Here is a 19,516-nt window from a genome sequence, read left to right as displayed (position 1 = left end):
TCTAACCAGAAGTAAACCCTAATAGAAATAAATGCAAGATATATCATCCATCACAAAGATACATGTAAAAACATAGATCATACAGTACAAAAACTGCTATAAAAGAGCATTTAAAAAATCAGAAAGCCTAGAGGAAAGGACAAAAGAAGTCCCATTCATATCAATTATAATAATAAAAATAATTGAGCTAAAAGAAAATCCTCTTAGGTAAAAATTTCCAAAGTAAAGTAAAAACACAGAATCTATATATATGATATTCATGAGATTCACAAAAAAGAGACCCAAGAAGTGTAAAAATAAAGCAGCTAAGTATAAGAAATACAAACAAATGTCACAATATTGATGATAAATTGTAAGGTGAAAGGTATGAAATGGGTGTGCTATGCCAGGAGTGTCAGGATTGGTAGAAAAAGAACATACACACACACTATAAAAGTAAATTCAGTTTCATATTTCATCCTCTAAGAATACATGATCTCACTGGAAACAAAGTGGCCTCTCAGGGCAGTCACAGACACAGCACGTGACAGCACCACCTACTCTCTCAGCCCCAGAATCCTCAGCAGAACCAGCCCCAGATTACATGGTCTCTGCAAAGTAGAAGGTTACTACTCTGCTAGTCATTAGATTCAGGGTTCATAGTCCCATTCTGGAGAAATTTGCCCAACAGTCTATGTATCTCAGTTTAAAGGAAGTTGACCAAATTCGGCCTTCTTAACTGGTGGAGAAAGGAGAGCCAGCACCCAGGTGTCCTTACCAACATCTCCACCCCCAGTTTGCCAGAATTCCAGAAAGCCCTTTTCTCCCTCCACAGGAATAGAGATTTACTTATACTGATATGTGGTGGAATTTATAGTGAAGATCTAATTGTTTTGACCTTAATGCATATAATAAATATTGACTCAAAATTATTATAGTCAGTTTATTACAAATACAAAGAGAAGATAAAAGTACAATAAAAGCAAGAGAATTTAATATACATCTTGACGTACAGGAAGACAAAAATAAATAAGGATGGAAATAAATATTTAAATCAGGTAAATAAATCTGACTTAGAGAATCTGAATAAGGTTGATGTGACAGAAAATAATAGTCAGCATCTTTGAACACTCATCATGGGCCATTGTTACTCCTCTTTTATAGATAAGAAAACAGGGCATAGAGCCATGAGGCATGTGCTTGAGCAGCCTGGTAAGAGACCATGCTCTTAACCTCTTACTCTCCTACTTCCAGATAAGGTGAGCATAATTTGTCATCTAAATCAGGACATTCTGATAATCAAAAGGAGTGCTGTTGATGCCAGTACAGCAGGTGTAAATGGAGTATCCCAGCTCATCAAGCCATATGGTCCTCCCAGCTCTAAACAAATCTTTTATCCAATGAACAGAATACATCTTTTCCAGTGCATGTGGAACATTTACAAAAATTACTCATAGAAAAAATTTCCATAAATTCAATAAGGCACAAGCCACACTCTCTGTTCACAGTGCAATTAGTATATAATGCATCATATTAGTTATCCAAAAGGGAAAAGCCATATAATCACCCTGATATCAAAAAAGATACTTGATGAAGGTCAATCTTCATTCCCAATTATTTAATAATTTCAGCTTATTAAAGTCAGAATAAAATGCTGTTTGTTGCAGTTTGATGAAGTTAATGGATATCAGTAATTTGGTTCTGAGAGCAAAATGTTAAGCAGCTATAAATAGAAATGGATATATGATGTAGAGTAGAATCAAAATTTATAGTGTGTATATGTACATCTCTATATGTGTGTATGTAAATAGTATAAATAAACATGTCACTTTTATTAGCAAGAAAACTTAAATTTGAGATCATAGTTTATTTAGATCTATGAGCCACACGGACTTTTATATTTGTTTCCCATGGCTACTATAACAGGTTACCACAAGTGTGGTGATTTATAACATAGAAATTTATTCTCACAATCTGGAGGCCACAAATCTGAAATCAAGATGCCAGCAGGACCACACTCCTTCTGGAGGCTCTAGGGGAAAATCTGTTCTTTGCCTCTTCTGGGGGCTGTCAGCCTGCCTTGTCTTAGGGCTTCATCACTCTAATTCTGCTTCTGTGGTCACATTGCCTCCTCCTCTTCTGTCTGTAACTTCTTCTCATCTCTTAAATCTTCGCCTGCCTTTCTCTAAGGACATTTGTCATTGAGGTTGGACTCACCCAGATCATCCAGGATTATCTACTGATCTCAAGAACCTTAATTTAATTACATCTGCAAAGACCCTTTTTCCAAATAAGGTAACATTCACAGGTCCCAGGGATTAGGATATGGATATACTTTTTAGGTGCCACCATTCAACCCACTACAACTTGTGATTAATGTGAACCCTGAATTAGAAAGACTATTAGAGTCATCATCAATGTGGAGCCTCTGTGGTGGCACAGAGGGATTGTGTGTTTTCTGCAAACAGGTTGGTCCCAAAAAAGGGGAGAGGCAGAACTGAGATGTTCATGCCCAGGTCCTTCTCCTAAAAGCACTGGCCAAAGAAGTCACTCCTTCTCCAGGAAAGTGACTACAAGGGGCCAAAAAATGTTACTCTTGGAAGAAGCCCTTCTATCACCTGGAAAGAGAAGTTAAATTAAGTATTCCTATTAAAGAGAGAGAGAGAGAGAGCATGCTATTTGTCTTTTTTTTAAGTCTGTGCTAAAATAAACATGTATAAGTTGTAAAATAAGAAATAGTTTAAATTTCTCATAAATAAAAATGTAATTTCTCATGGCCTATGAGTGCACATCCAGAATATATCAAATTGGTTTATTTGTATCAGCTTGGTCTTGGAGATTCTGTTCAATTGGGCCATTTTTATAGAAATATGTGCTGTTTTTCTTCGTTCTTCTGGATACTTCTCTCTTTTTTTGCACTATAAGTAAGGACTACATAAAACAGTGGTCAGCATCAGTAGTGTTCTTAAATCTGTAGGTTGTTGCCTCTTTTCCAGATTTTTAGGATTTTCAACCAAATAAAGGCCAAAATAAAGCAGGTCGCACCCAATGGGAGAGAATTTTAATATGGAGTATTTGCACTAAATTAAGTTTTAAACCATAGGCAAGACTAAATAGTTGTAGTAGAGACAAAATGGGAATGCTGACTGACATCAGGGACACAAGTACCCTGAAGCCTGGTGTAGGAGTAAGGCTTTCAGGGTTACAGTACTCTGTAGCCTCTTTTTCTCTACACCAGCTTTGGGGACCAGGCAGACCTATGTTTAGACTCCAGCTCATTTCACTCTTCTCAGTAAAATGAACATGGTAATACCAATCTTATAGGATTATGAGAATTAAGTGAAATAAAATATGGGAATATACTCTAACCACTACTTCCCTATAGTAGGCCCCCTTCTAAAAATGCAAACTTAAAGGTCTTACAAATAGCCCTCTAAAATTTCTTAAACATTTTTTTGTGTTGCTCCCCTTGGGGAAAGATGAGAAGAAAGTTGGGTGAATAGCCATCATAAACACGGAAATTTAGAAGTTAAAGAGGTGGTGGGAATTCAAGCTGGTGTAGACACTCTGGAAAACGGTATGGAGGTTCCTCAAAAAACTAAAAATAGAACTACCCTATGACCCAGCAATTGCACTACTAGGCATTTATCCACGGGATACAGGTGTGCTGTTTTGAAGGGATACATGCACCCCCCATGTTTATAGCAGCACTGTCAACAATAGCCAAAGTATGGAAAGAGCCCAAATGTCCATCGATGGATGAATGGATAAAGAAGATGTGGTATATACATACAATGGAGTATTACTCAGCAATCAAAAAGAATGAAATCTTGCCATTTGCGACTACATGGATGGAACTGGAGGGTATTATGCTAATTGAAATTAGAGAAAGACAAAAATCATATGACTTCACTCATATGAGGACTTTAAGAGACAAAACAGATGAACATAAGGGAAGGGAAACAAAAATAATATAAAAACAGGGAGGGGGACAAAACAGAAGAGACTCTCAAATATGGAGAACAAACTGAGGGTTACTGAAGGAGTTGTGGGAAGGCTACAAGGGGCTCCCCATTGTAGAGGGATGGGCTAAATGGGTAAGGGGCACTAAGGAATCTACTCCTGAAATCATTGTTGCACTATATGCTAACTAATTTGGATGTTAACTTTAAAAAAAAAAAAAAAAGTTAAGGAGGTGGTGAGGAAGAGGCAAATGCTACTGTGTGCTCTGGTGCATGAGTGAATGAGAAGAGTATTCTGAACTCTGTTGAACAGAGCCTGCACACCTGCTCCGGTGCTTCTGGTGCTCTGGATACTTGGGAATCGCATGTAGAAAACCAAAAACCTCTCGCCTCTCTGTCCTATCCCTTGAGTAAAATCCCTGGACATGTAGTAGTTGAAGTACTATGCTGGTTATCTCCTCTGTGAGGAGAGCAGACTGCTACAGAGGCATTACAGACCTCTTTTCAATCATAATCCCTCGTGTCTCATAATTGAGGACAAACTACCAACATCAATAATCATGCTCTAAATATTAATTTGATTGGGTATAACATGATGCTTCTATAATCACAACTCATTTGATTACTTAATAAATGTTTATATTTATAATTTTTCCTTACAAAATACCCTAGTGATTGGTTAAAATATGCTGATGACACCACATCCACTTAGTTTTAGATGATTTAAGTAACCCCTTGGCATTTAGGAAAGGGAGACATTTGAAAGATCAGTTAGGAAGTGATTACACTGGTCCAGAAGAGAGATTATAATGGTTAAACCAAGACCATGAAGAAGAGAGATCAATGAGGTAATACACATTGTCAATGTGAAAGTGGTTGACAAAGCAGTATCTCCACTGTACTGCCAAAAACCATTAATATTTTATTGCAGAAATGCTGAAGTTACACCATCTATCAGAGGGAGGGAGTTAATTTTCAAGACTCTTCTTTTGCAGTGAGAGGGGGAGTATGTTATTTATGACAAACTGTAGTCAGATTTCTGTTAAAGAAAGTAACTACTGATCTTGTAAACCTAGAAAGTGACAAAAAAAAAGCTGACAGCAAGACAAGTCTTTGAATCCTCACCAGCTGGGCACTCTGATGTACTGACTGGTTGGAAGAGATGAGACAGTGAGCATGTCAGACAGGAAGGGCTGGATGTACTGCTGCCAGCACCTCTCACTTTTGATTTCCAACTGAGTTGCTAAATCACAAGTGCTCATCTTAAAGAACGGTCTCCCTCTTCCTTTGTTTGGAAGGAATTCTATAAGTAGAAAATTATCCTCACAGCTCTGGACTATGAGAACCTGATCTTTGATAATTCTTTGCAACATCTCTGAGTAACTGAGGCTTATTTATACTGACTCAGGAGTCCAAAGAGTAATAAAATTAAACTAATGACTAATTTCCTTTATCTCTGAATGACTTCTATACAAACCCTTTTACTTAGTTGTGTTTCACATTGCGTGTACTTCACGCTCCTGGATGACTTTTTCTGTTAAGTCTTTACACTATTTTTTTGGTTCCTTACTCTTTGATATCTTTTTTATTATTTGAGTGTAGCTGACACACAACGTTACATTAATTTCAGGTATACAGCGTAATTATTCATTTTCTCTATACATTATGCTATGCTCACCACAAAAAAAAAAAAAACAAAAACAGAAATACCATACCAAATCCAACAATTACACTACTGTTTACCCAAAGAAAACAAAAGCACTAATTCAAAAAGATATACGCACCCCTGTGTTTATTGCAGTATCATTTACAATAGCCAAAATGTGGAAGCAACCCAGGTGTGTCCATCAATAGATGAATAAATAAGATATGGTATACACACACACACACACACACAAATGGAATATTGTGCAGCTTAAAAAAAAAAAAGATGAGATCTTGCCATTTGTGACAACATGGATGGACCTAGAGGGCATTGTGTTAGGTAAAATAAGTCAAACTGAAAGTCAAATACCATATGATTTCACATGCTAAAACTCTCACTGGGGTTTCCTATTTAAGTGGCCATGCTGGACTGCACACTTCTGAGTAAGCATGGAAAAATCCTGTAAGTTTTCCTTTGTGCATGGGTCTTACATTTTGGAAGGTCATACCTTCCTATGCAACAGAGAAAGGGGGTGCCAAGGCTATAGAGACTCCTGTTGTCACATGGAATTTTCAAGAGATGACCATAATCTCATTTCAGTTGTTTCATTGAGGTGTCTGCATTAGGATGAGGAATCCCTGGTGTCTGTCTGTAAACTACACCAAGTACTTGTGTGGTTGTAGCTGTCTTGGAATTGCCCTTTAGAGAAATTAACAGAGGTGCAGTGTTGTTCCTCTATTCTCTCTTTTGTCCCAATCTTGAAACCCCTAGGAAAGGACTTTATATGTTTAGACATTTCAACCTTTTCTGCTAAGCCTTCCTTCCTCTTGATTATAGAGGATTTCACAGTGGACCAAACTCACTATTCTCCTAAACTTTTCTTCCTCTCTTGGCCTGGCTGAAACAGCAACAAGCAAATATCCACAATGCTCTGAGCTTAATAGGATTTTCCTCTGGAGCCAGTATAAAGACTATTGAATGATGATACAAAGTCAGTGCAAGGCATGGCAGTGGTAATTGTCTAGAGGAACTATTACTTACCCTCTCAGGAACTTGCCTCTGGAACCTACTGTGTGTGTGTGTGTGTGTGTGTGTGTGTGTGTGTGTGTGTGTGTGGTGTAAGAGACTAGAAGAGAAAACTTAGGGGCACCTGGGTTGCACAGTCAGTTAAGCGTCCGACTTCAGCTCAGGTCGTGATCTCACAGTTCGTGCATTCAAGCCCTGTGTCAGGCTCTGTGCTAACAGCTCAGAGCCTGGAGCCTGCTTCAGATCCTCTGTATCCTTCTCTCTCTTCCATCTCCCACTCATTCATATTCATTCTGTCTCTCTCTCTCTCTCTCTCAAAAAAAAAAAAAAAGAAGAAGAGAAAAGCTTGTGATGTAGGAGATTGCTACTTTAGAGAATAGGATATTTTGCCAATTAAAAATATTTGTTGACATTCATTTTAGAGTTTCCACCCTTTACCCAAGTGTGAATCTTCCATGAGCCTTAACAGAAAATATGCCTTGTCTAATTTAGTAAAACAGGAAAGTGAGTTTGAAGTTTGCCTTCAAAGTTGGTGTTTCAGTTGGAACATCAGACCAGATGTTTAAAAGCCTTGAGAGCCATAACACCTGTCCTTCTGTTGCAGGTGCAACAACGAGAGTGAGTGGTCCCAGATCCACGAGAATATCATCCGCAAGTCCAGCGCCAAGTATTCTGCTCCCAGCGCCAGCCATGGTAACATAGTTCTCTGGCTAGAAAACTTTGTGTTGCATTTACTGTTCCTGATCATACAGACCTATAGATCATACATTGAATTTGTGTGGATCAGCCGCCATATGTAAAGTTCAATTCCCCACAGACATTTATTCTCCTGCCCAGTCATTTTCTACTATTTCTTTTTGTGATAATTTGAGACCTTCCCTAATTACTTTCAACCAAAATACATTTTCTGTTCTTTCTATAATGGATTCCATGTGCTTTGATAGGTAACTTAAGTTCTAATTTAAATCAAAAGCAAACAAAAAGGTTTCAGAGTTTGTGACATTGTGAAGTCTGTGTTTTCCTGAATAAAGAATACACACCCCAGTCAAAAATAAAAGACAAATATTAATAATCACTTTTTCTATTCCTGTTCAGTGTTAGCATCACAAAGAAAGCCTGACACTAATGAGAATCAGTGTTTGGTCTGCCAATATCATTCAGGAACTGAAATAGACAATCTTTATTTCACAGCAGCTTTTATCTGCGTTCAATTTCTTTTCCTTTCCCCTCCTTTTCTTTTAAAACTGTTTAATTTCTATCTATATCTTGGTGTAATTCCACACATTAGAAAGATTGTGCTTTCTAAATTGAACATTAATTGCTTGATTAAATTAGAAGCACTATTTAAAAGCCTCTGAGCTTTTATATACCCTTGAAGATAGCTACCAAGTTTACATAGAACCATGCTTATTCCGACAGTTTTACCTATCATTTATTTCATAATATCTTTTACATAACCTTATTTGTTTTCTAACTTTCATAGCCTCATTATAAATACAAGTGGGCCTTACATGACATTCTAAAGCCACTGCGAGGCATGGAAGTTTCCAAAGTTGTTAAGAAGTACTTAATTTTTTTCTTTATCAGGATCAGCACATATTCAACTAGGATGGCCCTCAGAGCAACTCCACACCAGAGGCTGCAAAGTTTGAGACCCTCAGATGGGAGTATTTGATTTCTCTAAAACTCTGTAGCACAGGGAGCCTCAGGGTCTCTCTCACAATTTTTAAGTGACTGGTTTTTTTCAATGTATGTGCCTGGATGCCAGGGAACTCCATGCAGTGCTTGAAAGGGAAGGGAGTCCATATTTCTCACCTAAAACTAGGCTAAAGCAGGAGGCAAATAAAATCTTGTTTTTAAAATATAAAAAAGTTACTGGTGCTGTGGCTGGGTGGCTCAGTAGGTTGAATGTCCTACTCTTGATTTCAGCTCAGGTCATGATCCCAGGGTCATGGGATCGTGCCCCACATCAGGCTCTGCTTAGCATGGAGCCAGCTTAAGATTCTCTCCCCCTCTGCCCCTCTTCCCTGCTCACAGTTTTTAATTATAAAAGAAAAAAAAAGTTACTGGTAATTTGGAAAACTCCCATTCATATCCATGTTTGTGGTGTTCTTTGCTTTATTTACTGTACTTGATTTGTAAAGAGTTACCTTTGGATACAAGTTCTTGGGACATGATATGATTAAAACATGAGAACATTTTGGGGAACCTGGGTGGCTCAGTCAGTTAAGTGTCTGACTTAGGCTCAGGTCATGATCCCCCAGTTCATGGGTTCAAGCCCTGCATTGGGTTCTCTGCTGACAGCTCAGAGCCTGGAGCCTACTTCAGATCTGTGTGCCTCTCTCTCTGCCCCTCCCCACTTCTCTCTCTCTCTCTCTCTCTCTCTCTCTCTCTCTCTCTCAAATAAACATTAAAAACTTTTTTTAAAAAAAACATGGAGAACATTTTAGAAGAAAGATGGTAGTAATAATACACTTTTTAAAACAGCTGAAAGAGGGGCGCCTGGGTGGCTCAGTCGGTTAAGCGGCCGACTTCGGCTCAGGTCATGATCTTGCAGTCTGTGAGTTCGAGCCCTGCGTTGGGCTGTGTGCTGACAGCTCAGAGCCTGGAGCCTGTTTCAGATTCTGTGTCTCCCTCTCTCTGACCCTCCCCCATTCATGCTCTGTCTCTCTCTGTCTCAAAAATAAATAAACGTTAAAAAAAATTTTAAAAAAATAAATAAAAATTTTTAAAAAACAGCTGAAAGAGTAGTTTCCCCCATTACCCCACCAGATTAAGATGCTGAATTGTGTCTCATTCCCTAGAGTGAGCAGGGATGGTGCCATCTTCAGTGTCTGTGGTTTTTGTCTGGAACTCACAAACACTGGCCATTCAAACAGTGTTAGAAAGGCACCCCAGACTTCATATAGCCTTAGTTAGGGTGTCCCAGTTAGAGGTCTCCATGTACTTGTGGAAAATCCAGGAGGAGAAATAGGCTGCTTCTCTTTGAAGTGTGTGTCTGATGGCTTCTAGGTAAGGCTTGACTTGGAAGCTGTTGAGATCTTGGAAATTACCTGTTTCAACTCCTTCATTAAATAAATGAGGAAACTGAAGCTCAATGAAGTGACTTCATGGCTAAAGCAGGGAGCCCTGGTTTCCATACTCCAGGCCACTGGCTTTCCACTCTGTTGCCAAGCTTCTCAGCTTGGGTTTTCTACTACAGGATTTTAGGGTCTTCATGTCAAAAAATTTCATAGATTATTCAAGGAATAGTTCAGGTCTTTATTAGCCTCCTTAATTAAAGACACGTCATTATAAAAAATTAACTTTGCTATAAACTGTCACCCATCTTTGTTAAACATTGTGGACAGTTAATTGCCTTGGCAGTTCTGTTTCAGAACTCGGTAGTGCTCTCCCTTCAAGTTAAATCATACAAAATTCAGAAGGAATTACTTCATTAGTTTTAGGTGCTGAGACTAAAACTATCATTCATCACTAACTCCCTTAGATTGGCCTCTTAGATATGTAGCCACAGAAGTAACTTTTAGTAATTCCAGTAGCATGAAGATCATTAAAAACAAGTGAAAACAAAACAGTTGAGAAATTAATTTTCTATGTATTTTTTAATGACTTATACAGCTTTCTTTATGTTTCTTGGGCTGGGATTAATTTACATTATTAATCTTCACTCATCTCTTCACAGAGATGGGGGTTGAGAGGGACAAGGGCCAGGTTGCTGACCTTCCAGTATTCCACACAAATGTGTGGGATATTTTTATGGGACAGTCTTAATCTGAGATGAAATTTAGTAAGAAAACAGTTTTCTTGTGTCAGAGATCATTTTAACAGAGAAATTGTAATAGAATTAGTTACTTTCAAGTTCTTTGGCTTGAGTGCCAGGTGATTGGTAGGTAGATGAGCAAGTGTTGCTAAAGGACTGGTTGCATATTGGGTAGGTGAGTGGGTCACTTTTCTGAGTTATTTACAGAGGCTCTTTTGTCCTGAGGACCATGCTTAGCATTATTTGGCATGCGCCTCAATCACTCAGGGCTTCAGAACCAGGAAGAGGACTCACATATTCCAGGATCCCAATTTCTACAAAAGCAGATGAAGTTTTATAGCCTCCATTGGTGACTTCTTTCATCCTTCATGTGCCTTTTCATGTGTTCTCTTGCATAAACTGAAGCCCTTTTCCTCTTGCTTGTCACACTTCAGAGCAGCTATTCAGAATTCCTTTTGGATAGCTCAAAAGCTAGATGCACCTCTCCCAGTGTCTTCAGTCTGCATCCTCACAAGTTGCACTTTGCATCTCTAGGCCAATTTGGTTGCTCAGAAAATGAGATAAAAGGTAGGAAAGATAGTCAGTGGGCACTTGAATGAATAATCCTTGCCAGTGCCAAGTGAGAAGGATGAACCCATTGATTTTCTTTTCCTTTGCCCTCTATCATCTCAGATTCTGGGAATTGTCTGATCCTTAGCTATCTGCTCCAGTTTAGGCTGTCTCCTAGGATGGTGGACCCCTGTTTGCCCAGAGGATAATATCTGATAGCCATGTAACGATACCACAGATAAATGTGCTGGGGCTGTGGGGGAGGGATTGTGAGTACCTCACAAGCTGCTCTCTTCTGAAGAGTTTATTGTGATCTGGATTCTGACCTCCAGCCTTTCAGGCTCATAAGTTATTTGTAGTTGAGTCCACCAAGTAATTAGGCTATAAAAAAAAATAGGGTGTTCAAAACCTAAACATTAACCAGACTAACAACTGGAATACCATATATCTGCTTTCCAGAGCACTGTAATCTCATTGTTAATGATACCTGGTACATCATATGTGCAATCTCAGGGTTCTTGGGGTACATGAATTTGGCCAAAGCAAAAAGATCATCTTGAGGTTCTTTCTGAGTTGCAGTGGAACCCTGATGACCCCCCAGCCCAGCTATGAGAGTACATGTTCCTTGTTACTAGGATACTTTGATCTGACAGATAGAGTGCCTGTGACTGTTCTGTGTGACATCTCTCTTTCTCCACTTCTCCATTCCCTCTCTCCTCTCCATTTCCAAACCATTCTTATCCTACAACTCTTGTCACTGTCTCCATTCTAGCCACTACTTTTCTGGTAATCCTAACTATCATAATTCCCAGGTTTTTAGATTGATGGGTTTGCTTCCTGCTGACACATAGATCAGCATCTTCATCATCCTATTAGCAGCTAATCTCATTCACAGAGTCTCAGAATCACTTCCTAACTCTATCTGGGCTTGACCTCCCAGCCTTCTAGCCAGTGGCTACAGTAGTAACCCTCGGGGGCAGGGGAGAGGATGGTTTCCAGGAGATTCTTACTTTGTGCAAAACTCCTAGGGTACATACAAGTAATGAAGTGGAAGCCAGCTCACCTGGGGACACATTACAGGTTCTCCCATGTTCTGAACAAAGCTTTTGGGATCATCTGGAAGATCTGAAGCTTATAGTCTGAAGCAAAGCTCAGTTAGCCCCACAAAACATCCCTTTTCCTTGAAGTGCAGTGGTTCCCTGAAGGGAACGTGATGTCTGCTCTGCTGCTGTCTTTACAAGCCGTTGCAAGGTTGAACCAGCAAGTTGCTTCCCACATTTTAGCATACTCCTAGCATAAAACAGCACCTCTTAGCTCATTCGTTTTCAGCTGGGGGGACATCCTGGCACAGGGTCTTCTTTGTTTCTAGTCTGCCATTGTTTCTGTAGATTTCTCTGGGTTCCTAAATGTATGGTTTATGTAGTTCAACCCTCCCATTCAGTGAGTGTTTGCTAGGGTCCAGCCAGGCCCTGGGCTAGATGCTGAGGAACAGAGAAAAAGGCAACTCAGTCTCCCAGACCTCGGTCTGTATATAATAAACTAGTTCTCTGGGTTGTTGAGGTTATCTTTTCTTAAATAGCTTTATAGAATGTTTCTTCAGAATAGTGTATACTTTCTACATCAAAATTTTTCTCAAGAAAAATGCTAAACTTTGTATATTTTCCTCCTGAAAAAAAATGTGACTCTTTATGTCATTTCTAGTACTACAAAACAGGGTGGAAATGTGGTTCTGAGTAAGAAAATGCTTATGTTTTTGCAGGTCTTATCATCTCTCTGCAGCTTCTCCGTGGAGATATGGAACAGATTAGGAGGGAAAACCCCATGATATTTAATAGGGGATTGGCAATTACAAGAAAATTGGGATTTCCTGATGTCATCATGCCAGGTAGGCTGCACTTCTTGGGACTGGGTTGGGAGAAGGGTTAGAAGGATGGAGTCCAGTGCTTCTCTCATGAGCAGATGGTAAACTGTGCTGTGGAGGAGCCATGCAGCCATTAAAAGCCTCTGTATCCCAAGCCAGGTTGCTGACTACAATCTGGAGTCAGTGGCTCCTTGTTGGCATTTTTTCAAGAAGCCTCCACATCATATTCACCAACGTGACATCTGCAACATGACAACCCAGAAGATGGGCTTTGTTGTCTCCTGTAGAGACTGGGTGGTAGGAACTGACATGGAACTCTTCTGAGGGGGATGCCTTTTACTTTTTTCTCTTCCATTACATTTCCTAGAAAATTGGCTCACAAGAACTTCCTCTTTAAGGGGAAAAATATACCAAAATATGTGCCTGTAGTATTGATGAATCCAATTCATGTAGGAAAACCAGATGTATTTTAATGTATCAGAAAACAAATGGGGCAAATGGTATAAGTTAGGCACTAGGAATAGTACTACCTAGACAGTTTCTCAGGAATTGGCTCACTGTTCCCATCTAATGCCCAATGGAGAGCTAGTGCAGAAGGTGGAAATGCATCAACCCTCACGTGTGGTTCTAGCAGTTCAATCCCAGGTTCACATTTCCTAGTCAGGCAGATACAGGCAAAGCATCCAAAGTGGATCAAAACAGGCCATCAGAGCCACGAGGGCCTTAGGGTGTGAGGGAAGGACGGGAGTGACTCATATAGAGGGCAGGTGGTCTGATAAGCAGAGAAGATGTGAACAAAGACAAGGGAATCTGAACAGGCAAATAGCTGGTTTTCTGAATGGATTACAGGAGTAATGGACCTACCCTTTCCATTGAGTTTTAATGATCTGGTAAAAGCTTATTTGCTTCTGTTTGAAAGATCCAGGGCAGGCCAGACTGAACTGATTGTCACCACTCTAAATATCACCTATTTGGACTTCTTCATGGTGTTCTAAATCTGCTTGTTGGAAATATTTGTCAACACAAACCCAAAGCAGAGTATGGTCTGAGCACAGAGAAGGCCCATGTGATAGATTCCAGCTGCCTTACAACTTCCCACACTATGCCTGGACTTGTTTTCTGTTATCTGCTTCCCCCACTTGTAGACACTGTGAATGCAGAACAAGCTGCTGTGAACAGCCCTCATCTCCTGCTCTGCACACAGAAGGATCTGTGTGGGATCCTAGGCCACTCGATCAATTCCATGTTTATCTTTAAATGCTTGGGAGACTTCATGCTTATGAAGGGCCCACATCTGACTGTTGGAGAACGATGTCCTTCACAGTGTCCTGACACCATTCCACAGCCCTGGTTATCAGGACAAGAAGAGCCCAGGCATAGTCCTGGGTTCCTGACAAAATGTCATAGAAGAAAGAATAGATGGTTACCAAAATTGATCTGTTGATTTTTTTTAAGTTAGATATCCAGGCTCATGAAGTGGAGTCATATATTCTAAGAGATATATTTAAAGTCCTTCCTTTCTTTTAAGAACTTAAGATTTGTACATTTGGACATTTCCTTCCTCTTAGCATTCACAGTCAGAGAATTAAAACCAAGTGAAGTGAACAGAGACTAAAAAGAAACAAAATTTAGTGAAAAAATTCTTAAGCAAAGTTTGATTTTAAGAATTATGTTGTCCAACCCTCATCTATGGAAAGAAATCTTTTTGTAGAGCACCCTGCATCTCTTTGCATCATCAACACACAGGTTTGTAAAGGACCTGGGTATGCTAGACATGTCTTGGGAAATCAGCTGCATCAGGCATTGGTGAAGGAAGCTGAGGTTAAGGGAGTTTTCCCTCCCCTAGGCAGCTAAGGGACCATCATAGGATTTGTCTCCACAGGGCTCCACAGGGCTGAGCCCGATAGGGCTCAGACACTGGGCCATCCTGGGAGGTCCAGGCCAGGCCTGTGAGTATGCTGCTTCCTGGGTTGTCTGCCTTTGAGCACTAAGTGCCAAAACTGAAAGTAAGGATTGGTTCACAGGCAGGAAGCAGTCCTTTGTGCATAATCTGGCTCCCTCTCTACCCTTCTTCCCCCTGAGGAAAGATTTTTTTTGCAGATGGGCACTCCCAGGGTTGTGAGCTAACAACTGACTGACAGACCTCTTAATGCACTCCACGATCTCATCAGAGTGGATTTGCCATTCTCAGGCCTGGTGACAGCGCTGGCCTGCAGGTTCTGCTGGAGCAACAGTAAAAGTGGTACAGGAATGTTTTACATGCAGTTGCCCTATCTTGGGAAACCATGTAGCCAGAACTCCCTTGGCTTCCTGACCACCCGTCCACCTGCGGCTGATCCATCTGTCACCTGTAGGAGTGTTGTACCTGGGCTGCAGCAGTCCCTCCATCCTTACAGTGCTGGTGTGACCAAGTTACAAGAAGTTGCAACTTCTTGGCACATGGACATATATATGAGAAATGAACAAGGCAATGAATTATGTCAGTAACTGTGAGCATTCTAACACTTAAGTCTGAGAGATTGGAGTAAATGGAAAAATTATAATTACTCATAAACTATGATTCTTATTTTAAAACAGCATTTGATAGAAATTGTCAGGCACTCATTTGGAGAGGTCTTGTTTGTCAGGATGACCCAGATAGGGCTCAAAGCATATTGACAGAGCTTAGAGCTCTGAGTTACAGAGTTCAACCAGGCTCTAGCCACACCAGTATCCAACATACCATTTTGAAAAAGGTCCCTCTGATGATCTCCCATTGCTTTCCAAGGGTGTGTACATACACATCACGTGACTACTGTGAACAGGAGATGTGCTACTCTGTGCCACAGCTGAAGTCCTGACTATGCAGCTATCCAGCTCTGCTCATGACCCGTGGTAGTGAGCTAGAGGCAAGAGTGCTATTGCTGGTGGTCCCAGAAAAGACACACTCCAACCAAGGAGATGACATTCTAGACTATAGAAGAACAAATAGATATGGGAATTTAAGCCTAATTTTGAAACTAAGCATTCACAGCCTTTATTGGTTGGTCACCATATTCCTGAGGGCATGTCCTCCTTCTGTCCAAACTCACTTTAGTTCAGTTCAAAAGCTAATAACTTCTTTCCTAGGTTTTTTTTTTTTTTTCAAGAAGATGAGCAGGAAAGACCAGAGTAGGACAGGTGTTCCAGGTGAACAAGTTAGAGTTAACATTGTTCCCAGTGAAGTAACCAAAATAAAACTTTAAAGAGAACTGCTGGCCAAAAGACTATAAACTGAAAGGAATGATTTAAAATTTTTTGCTCAAGAAGAGGCTGTGCCCTCCTGCAGACCATCCCCAAGCTAGAAGAGCTGGGCCACCACCTCCTAAATCCCGCTGGAGTGCTTAGCTTTCCTGGAAAGCCTATTCCTTGGAGTCAGTAGTACAGAGTTCTGTCACATGGCTCTGTGGGAATTACATTTTAACTTGTTTTCTAAGTCTTGAATTTTTTTTAATTTTATTTTTTATTTTTTAAAATTTACATCCAAATTAGCATATAGTGCAACAATGATTTCAGGAGTAGATTCCTTAGTGCCCCTTACCCATTTAGCCCACCCCACCTCCCACAACCCCTCCAGTAACCCTCAGTTTGTTCTCCATATTTATGAGTCTCTTCTGTTTTGTCCCCCTCCCTGTTTGTATATTTGTTTCCCTTCCCTTATGTTCATCTGTTTTGTCGCTTAAAGTCCTCATATGAGTGAAGTCATAGGATTTTTGTCTTTCTCTGACTAATTTCACTTAGCATAATACCCTCCAGTTCCATCCACATAGTTGCAAATGGCAAGATTTCATTCTTTTTGATTGCCGAGTAATACTCCATTGTATACATATACCACTAGCCAGTTTGACCAAAAAGAAAAAGGACCCAAATAAATAAGAATGAAAGAAGAGAGATCACAACCAACACAGAAATAAAAACAATAATAAGAGAATATTATCAGCAATTATATGCCAATAAAATGGGCAATAGGGAAGAAATGGACAAATTCCTAGAAACAAATACACTACCAAAACTGAAACAGGAAGAAATAGAAAATTTGAACAGACCCATAACTAGTAAGGAAATAGAATTAATAATCAAAAATCTCCCAAAAAAACAAGAGTCCAGGGCCAGATGGCTTTCCAGGGGAATTCTACCAAACATTTAAGGAAGAGTTAACACCTATTCTCTTGAAGCTGTTCCAAAAAATAGAAATGGAAGGAAAACTTCCAAACTCTTTCTATGAAGCCAGCATTACCCTGATTCCAAAACCAGACAGAGACCCCACTAAAAAGGAGAACTATAGACCAATTTCCCTGATGAACATGGATGCAAAAATCCTCAACAAGATATTAGCCAACCAGATACAACAATACACTAAAAAAATTATTCACCATGACCAAGTGGGATTTATACCTGGGATGCAGGGCTGTTTCAATATCCACAAAACAATTAACGTGATTCATCACATCAATAAAAGAAAGGACAAGAACCATATGATCCTCTCAATAGGTGCAGAGTTTTTTAAATGGTCTTCTTTCTTGGTAGAAGAAACCTGCTTTTGAGTTAGTGTGCTCTGGCTCAGGGCCAGGTTTTTCCCAAATCAGTGGTTCTCCAGTGTTAGTATGTATCTGAGTCACCTACAGGGCTTGCAGACACAGAATGCTGGGCCCACCCCCCATGAGTTTCTAATGCAATAGGATTGGCGTGGGACCCAACAATTTACATTCCTTATAAGCTCTGAGACGATGGTAATATTGCTTGGTTGGGACCCCTTTTGAGAACCATGTCCTAGAGAGGACTCTGCCTTAGGGAGGCTTTGTCCCTCCCTAAGTCAGACCTGGCACAAGTACTGCTCTTTGGGTTTGCTCTGAACTTGCCCATTAGAAAGCAACTCTGCAGGCATGGCATCCTTCTAGGGGACCCTCTGATTCTTGCCCTTGTGCTCAGAAATACACTCTGTCCTTTGCTTTGACTCTTGATAAAAAGTGCATGCTTCATCACCGACCTGCAAGTGATGTTTTTTTTTTCTCTTTTCCTGTTTGTCTTAATTGTTCTTGTCTCTCTCTGTGCTGTCCCCTCATTGTCGCCCCTTTCTTTCTGGTGCAGAGATGAAGATAGTTGGGTGTAAGTTCCTGCTTTTGTGTGTCCTGTCTGCTTTTGCCTGCTTTGTTTCCATCTTCATTTGTTTCATGGAATGTTGGAATACTGGGGTGGGGTATCATGTACATTATTAATCCTTCATCAGCCTCACCCTTTGGGGTAACTGACATAAAAAAAGAAGATACTAGCCCAATCTAGAAGACTGTGTATTACTTTAGGTGTTCATTAAGATCTGAAGTAACTAAGAACGTAGTGGAATGTTTAGAAAACGTTAACAAGCCCTAGGTGTATAGCTACGGGGAAAGTTTGTATGAGACACATCAGCTACTTCCATTGAAAGGAAAATGAGTAGTGCTTATCCCAGGCTATACAGAATCAGAAAGGTAGAAAGCTTCTCTTTTCAGCTCTGTTGGACACATCTCACACAAAAGACAAAGGCATGACTTTTGAAAGAAAGCTCTCCTCAGGAAGAGTGATGAAAGTATTTGCCACAAGTAGTAGTGGTCAGTCTGACTGTCAAATGAGGCTTTGGCAATATCTAAGGGATGATTTAGGAATGATCACATCTGGTCTGACAACAGGTTGGAATAACCCAAGAAAGGAATAACCCTTGACCCAAGAAAGGAGTAACCATATATAAATGATGTCAGACCATGCCCATTCTTGTCTTCCTGTTAGAGCAGGGAACATCACTGATCTTGTAACAGTTGAAACCAGTAGAAGTGTGACACTGAAGACGTGGTTTGAAAGTAAAATACTCATGAGTATATTTCTCTTACCCCAGTTCCTTTCCCCAGCAGCAGCTGTTGTTAACCATTTTCTGCTTAATTTTTTTTTAACATTTATTTATTTTTAAGACAGAGAGAGACAGAGCATGAACGGGGGAGGGTCAGAGAGAGGGAGACACAGAATTTGAAACAGGCTCCAGGCTCTGAGCTGTCAGCACAGAGCCCGACGCGGGGCTCGAACTCACGGACTGCGAGATCATGACCTGAGCTGAAGTCCACCGCTTAACCGACTGAGCCCCCCAGGCGCCCCAACCATTTTCTTCTGTAAACATCCAGAGATAGGCTATGCACAAACCGTATTTCATTTTTGTTTTTTTTCTTTTTGTGCAAATGGTAGAACACTATGCCCATTGTCCTGAGCTAAGAATTCTTGGAATTTATTCCGTGTGAAGCATGTGGGACCACCTCTATTTTCTCATTGTTTTTAATGGGTGCATATGGTTCTACTTTCTGGGTGAATCACAATTTGTATAGCCCTTTATTGTGTGTATTTAGATTATTTCCAGTCTTGTGTTACTACAGTGATTCAAAATAAATATCCTTGTATTTAAAAAAAGAAAGAAGGTAAAGAACCTGTCTTTTCTAGATACTCTGAGAATTCCCGTTAAGAGTCTTTTTTGGCAGGGGGAGAGGTCTCTTCTTTAAAATAATGGGTACCTGGGTAGCTCAGTCGGTTGGGCGACAGACTTCCCCTCAGGTCATGATCTCCCAGTTCATGAGTCGAGCCCCACATTGGGCTCTGTGCTGACAGCTCAGAGCCTGGAGCCTGCTTCAGATTCTGTATCTTCCTCTCTCTCTGCCCCTCCCTGACTCATGCGCGCGCTCTCTCGCGCTCTCTCTCTCTCT

At 40.3% G+C, this 19,516-nt stretch overlaps 1 protein-coding gene across 13 annotated transcripts in view; it reads left to right on the top strand.

The window, feature by feature from the left end:
• Positions 1-19,516, top strand: part of DOCK3 (dedicator of cytokinesis 3) — a 561,979-nt gene that overhangs the window by 440,755 nt on the left and 101,708 nt on the right. For all 13 annotated transcript variants that reach the window (XM_027038830.2, XM_027038823.2, XM_027038822.2 and 10 more), the window contains 2 exons: positions 7,217-7,305; positions 12,681-12,806. In XM_027038830.2, coding sequence (XP_026894631.1) covers positions 7,217-7,305; positions 12,681-12,806 — 215 coding nt within the window. The remainder of the gene's footprint in view (positions 1-7,216; positions 7,306-12,680; positions 12,807-19,516) is intronic.

Source organism: Acinonyx jubatus, chromosome A2, assembly GCF_027475565.1.
Source record: "Acinonyx jubatus isolate Ajub_Pintada_27869175 chromosome A2, VMU_Ajub_asm_v1.0, whole genome shotgun sequence".
NCBI classification, from domain to species: domain Eukaryota; kingdom Metazoa; phylum Chordata; class Mammalia; order Carnivora; family Felidae; genus Acinonyx; species Acinonyx jubatus.
Note: the sequence above shows the minus strand (reverse complement) of the source record. Positions and strands in the feature narration are given on the sequence as shown.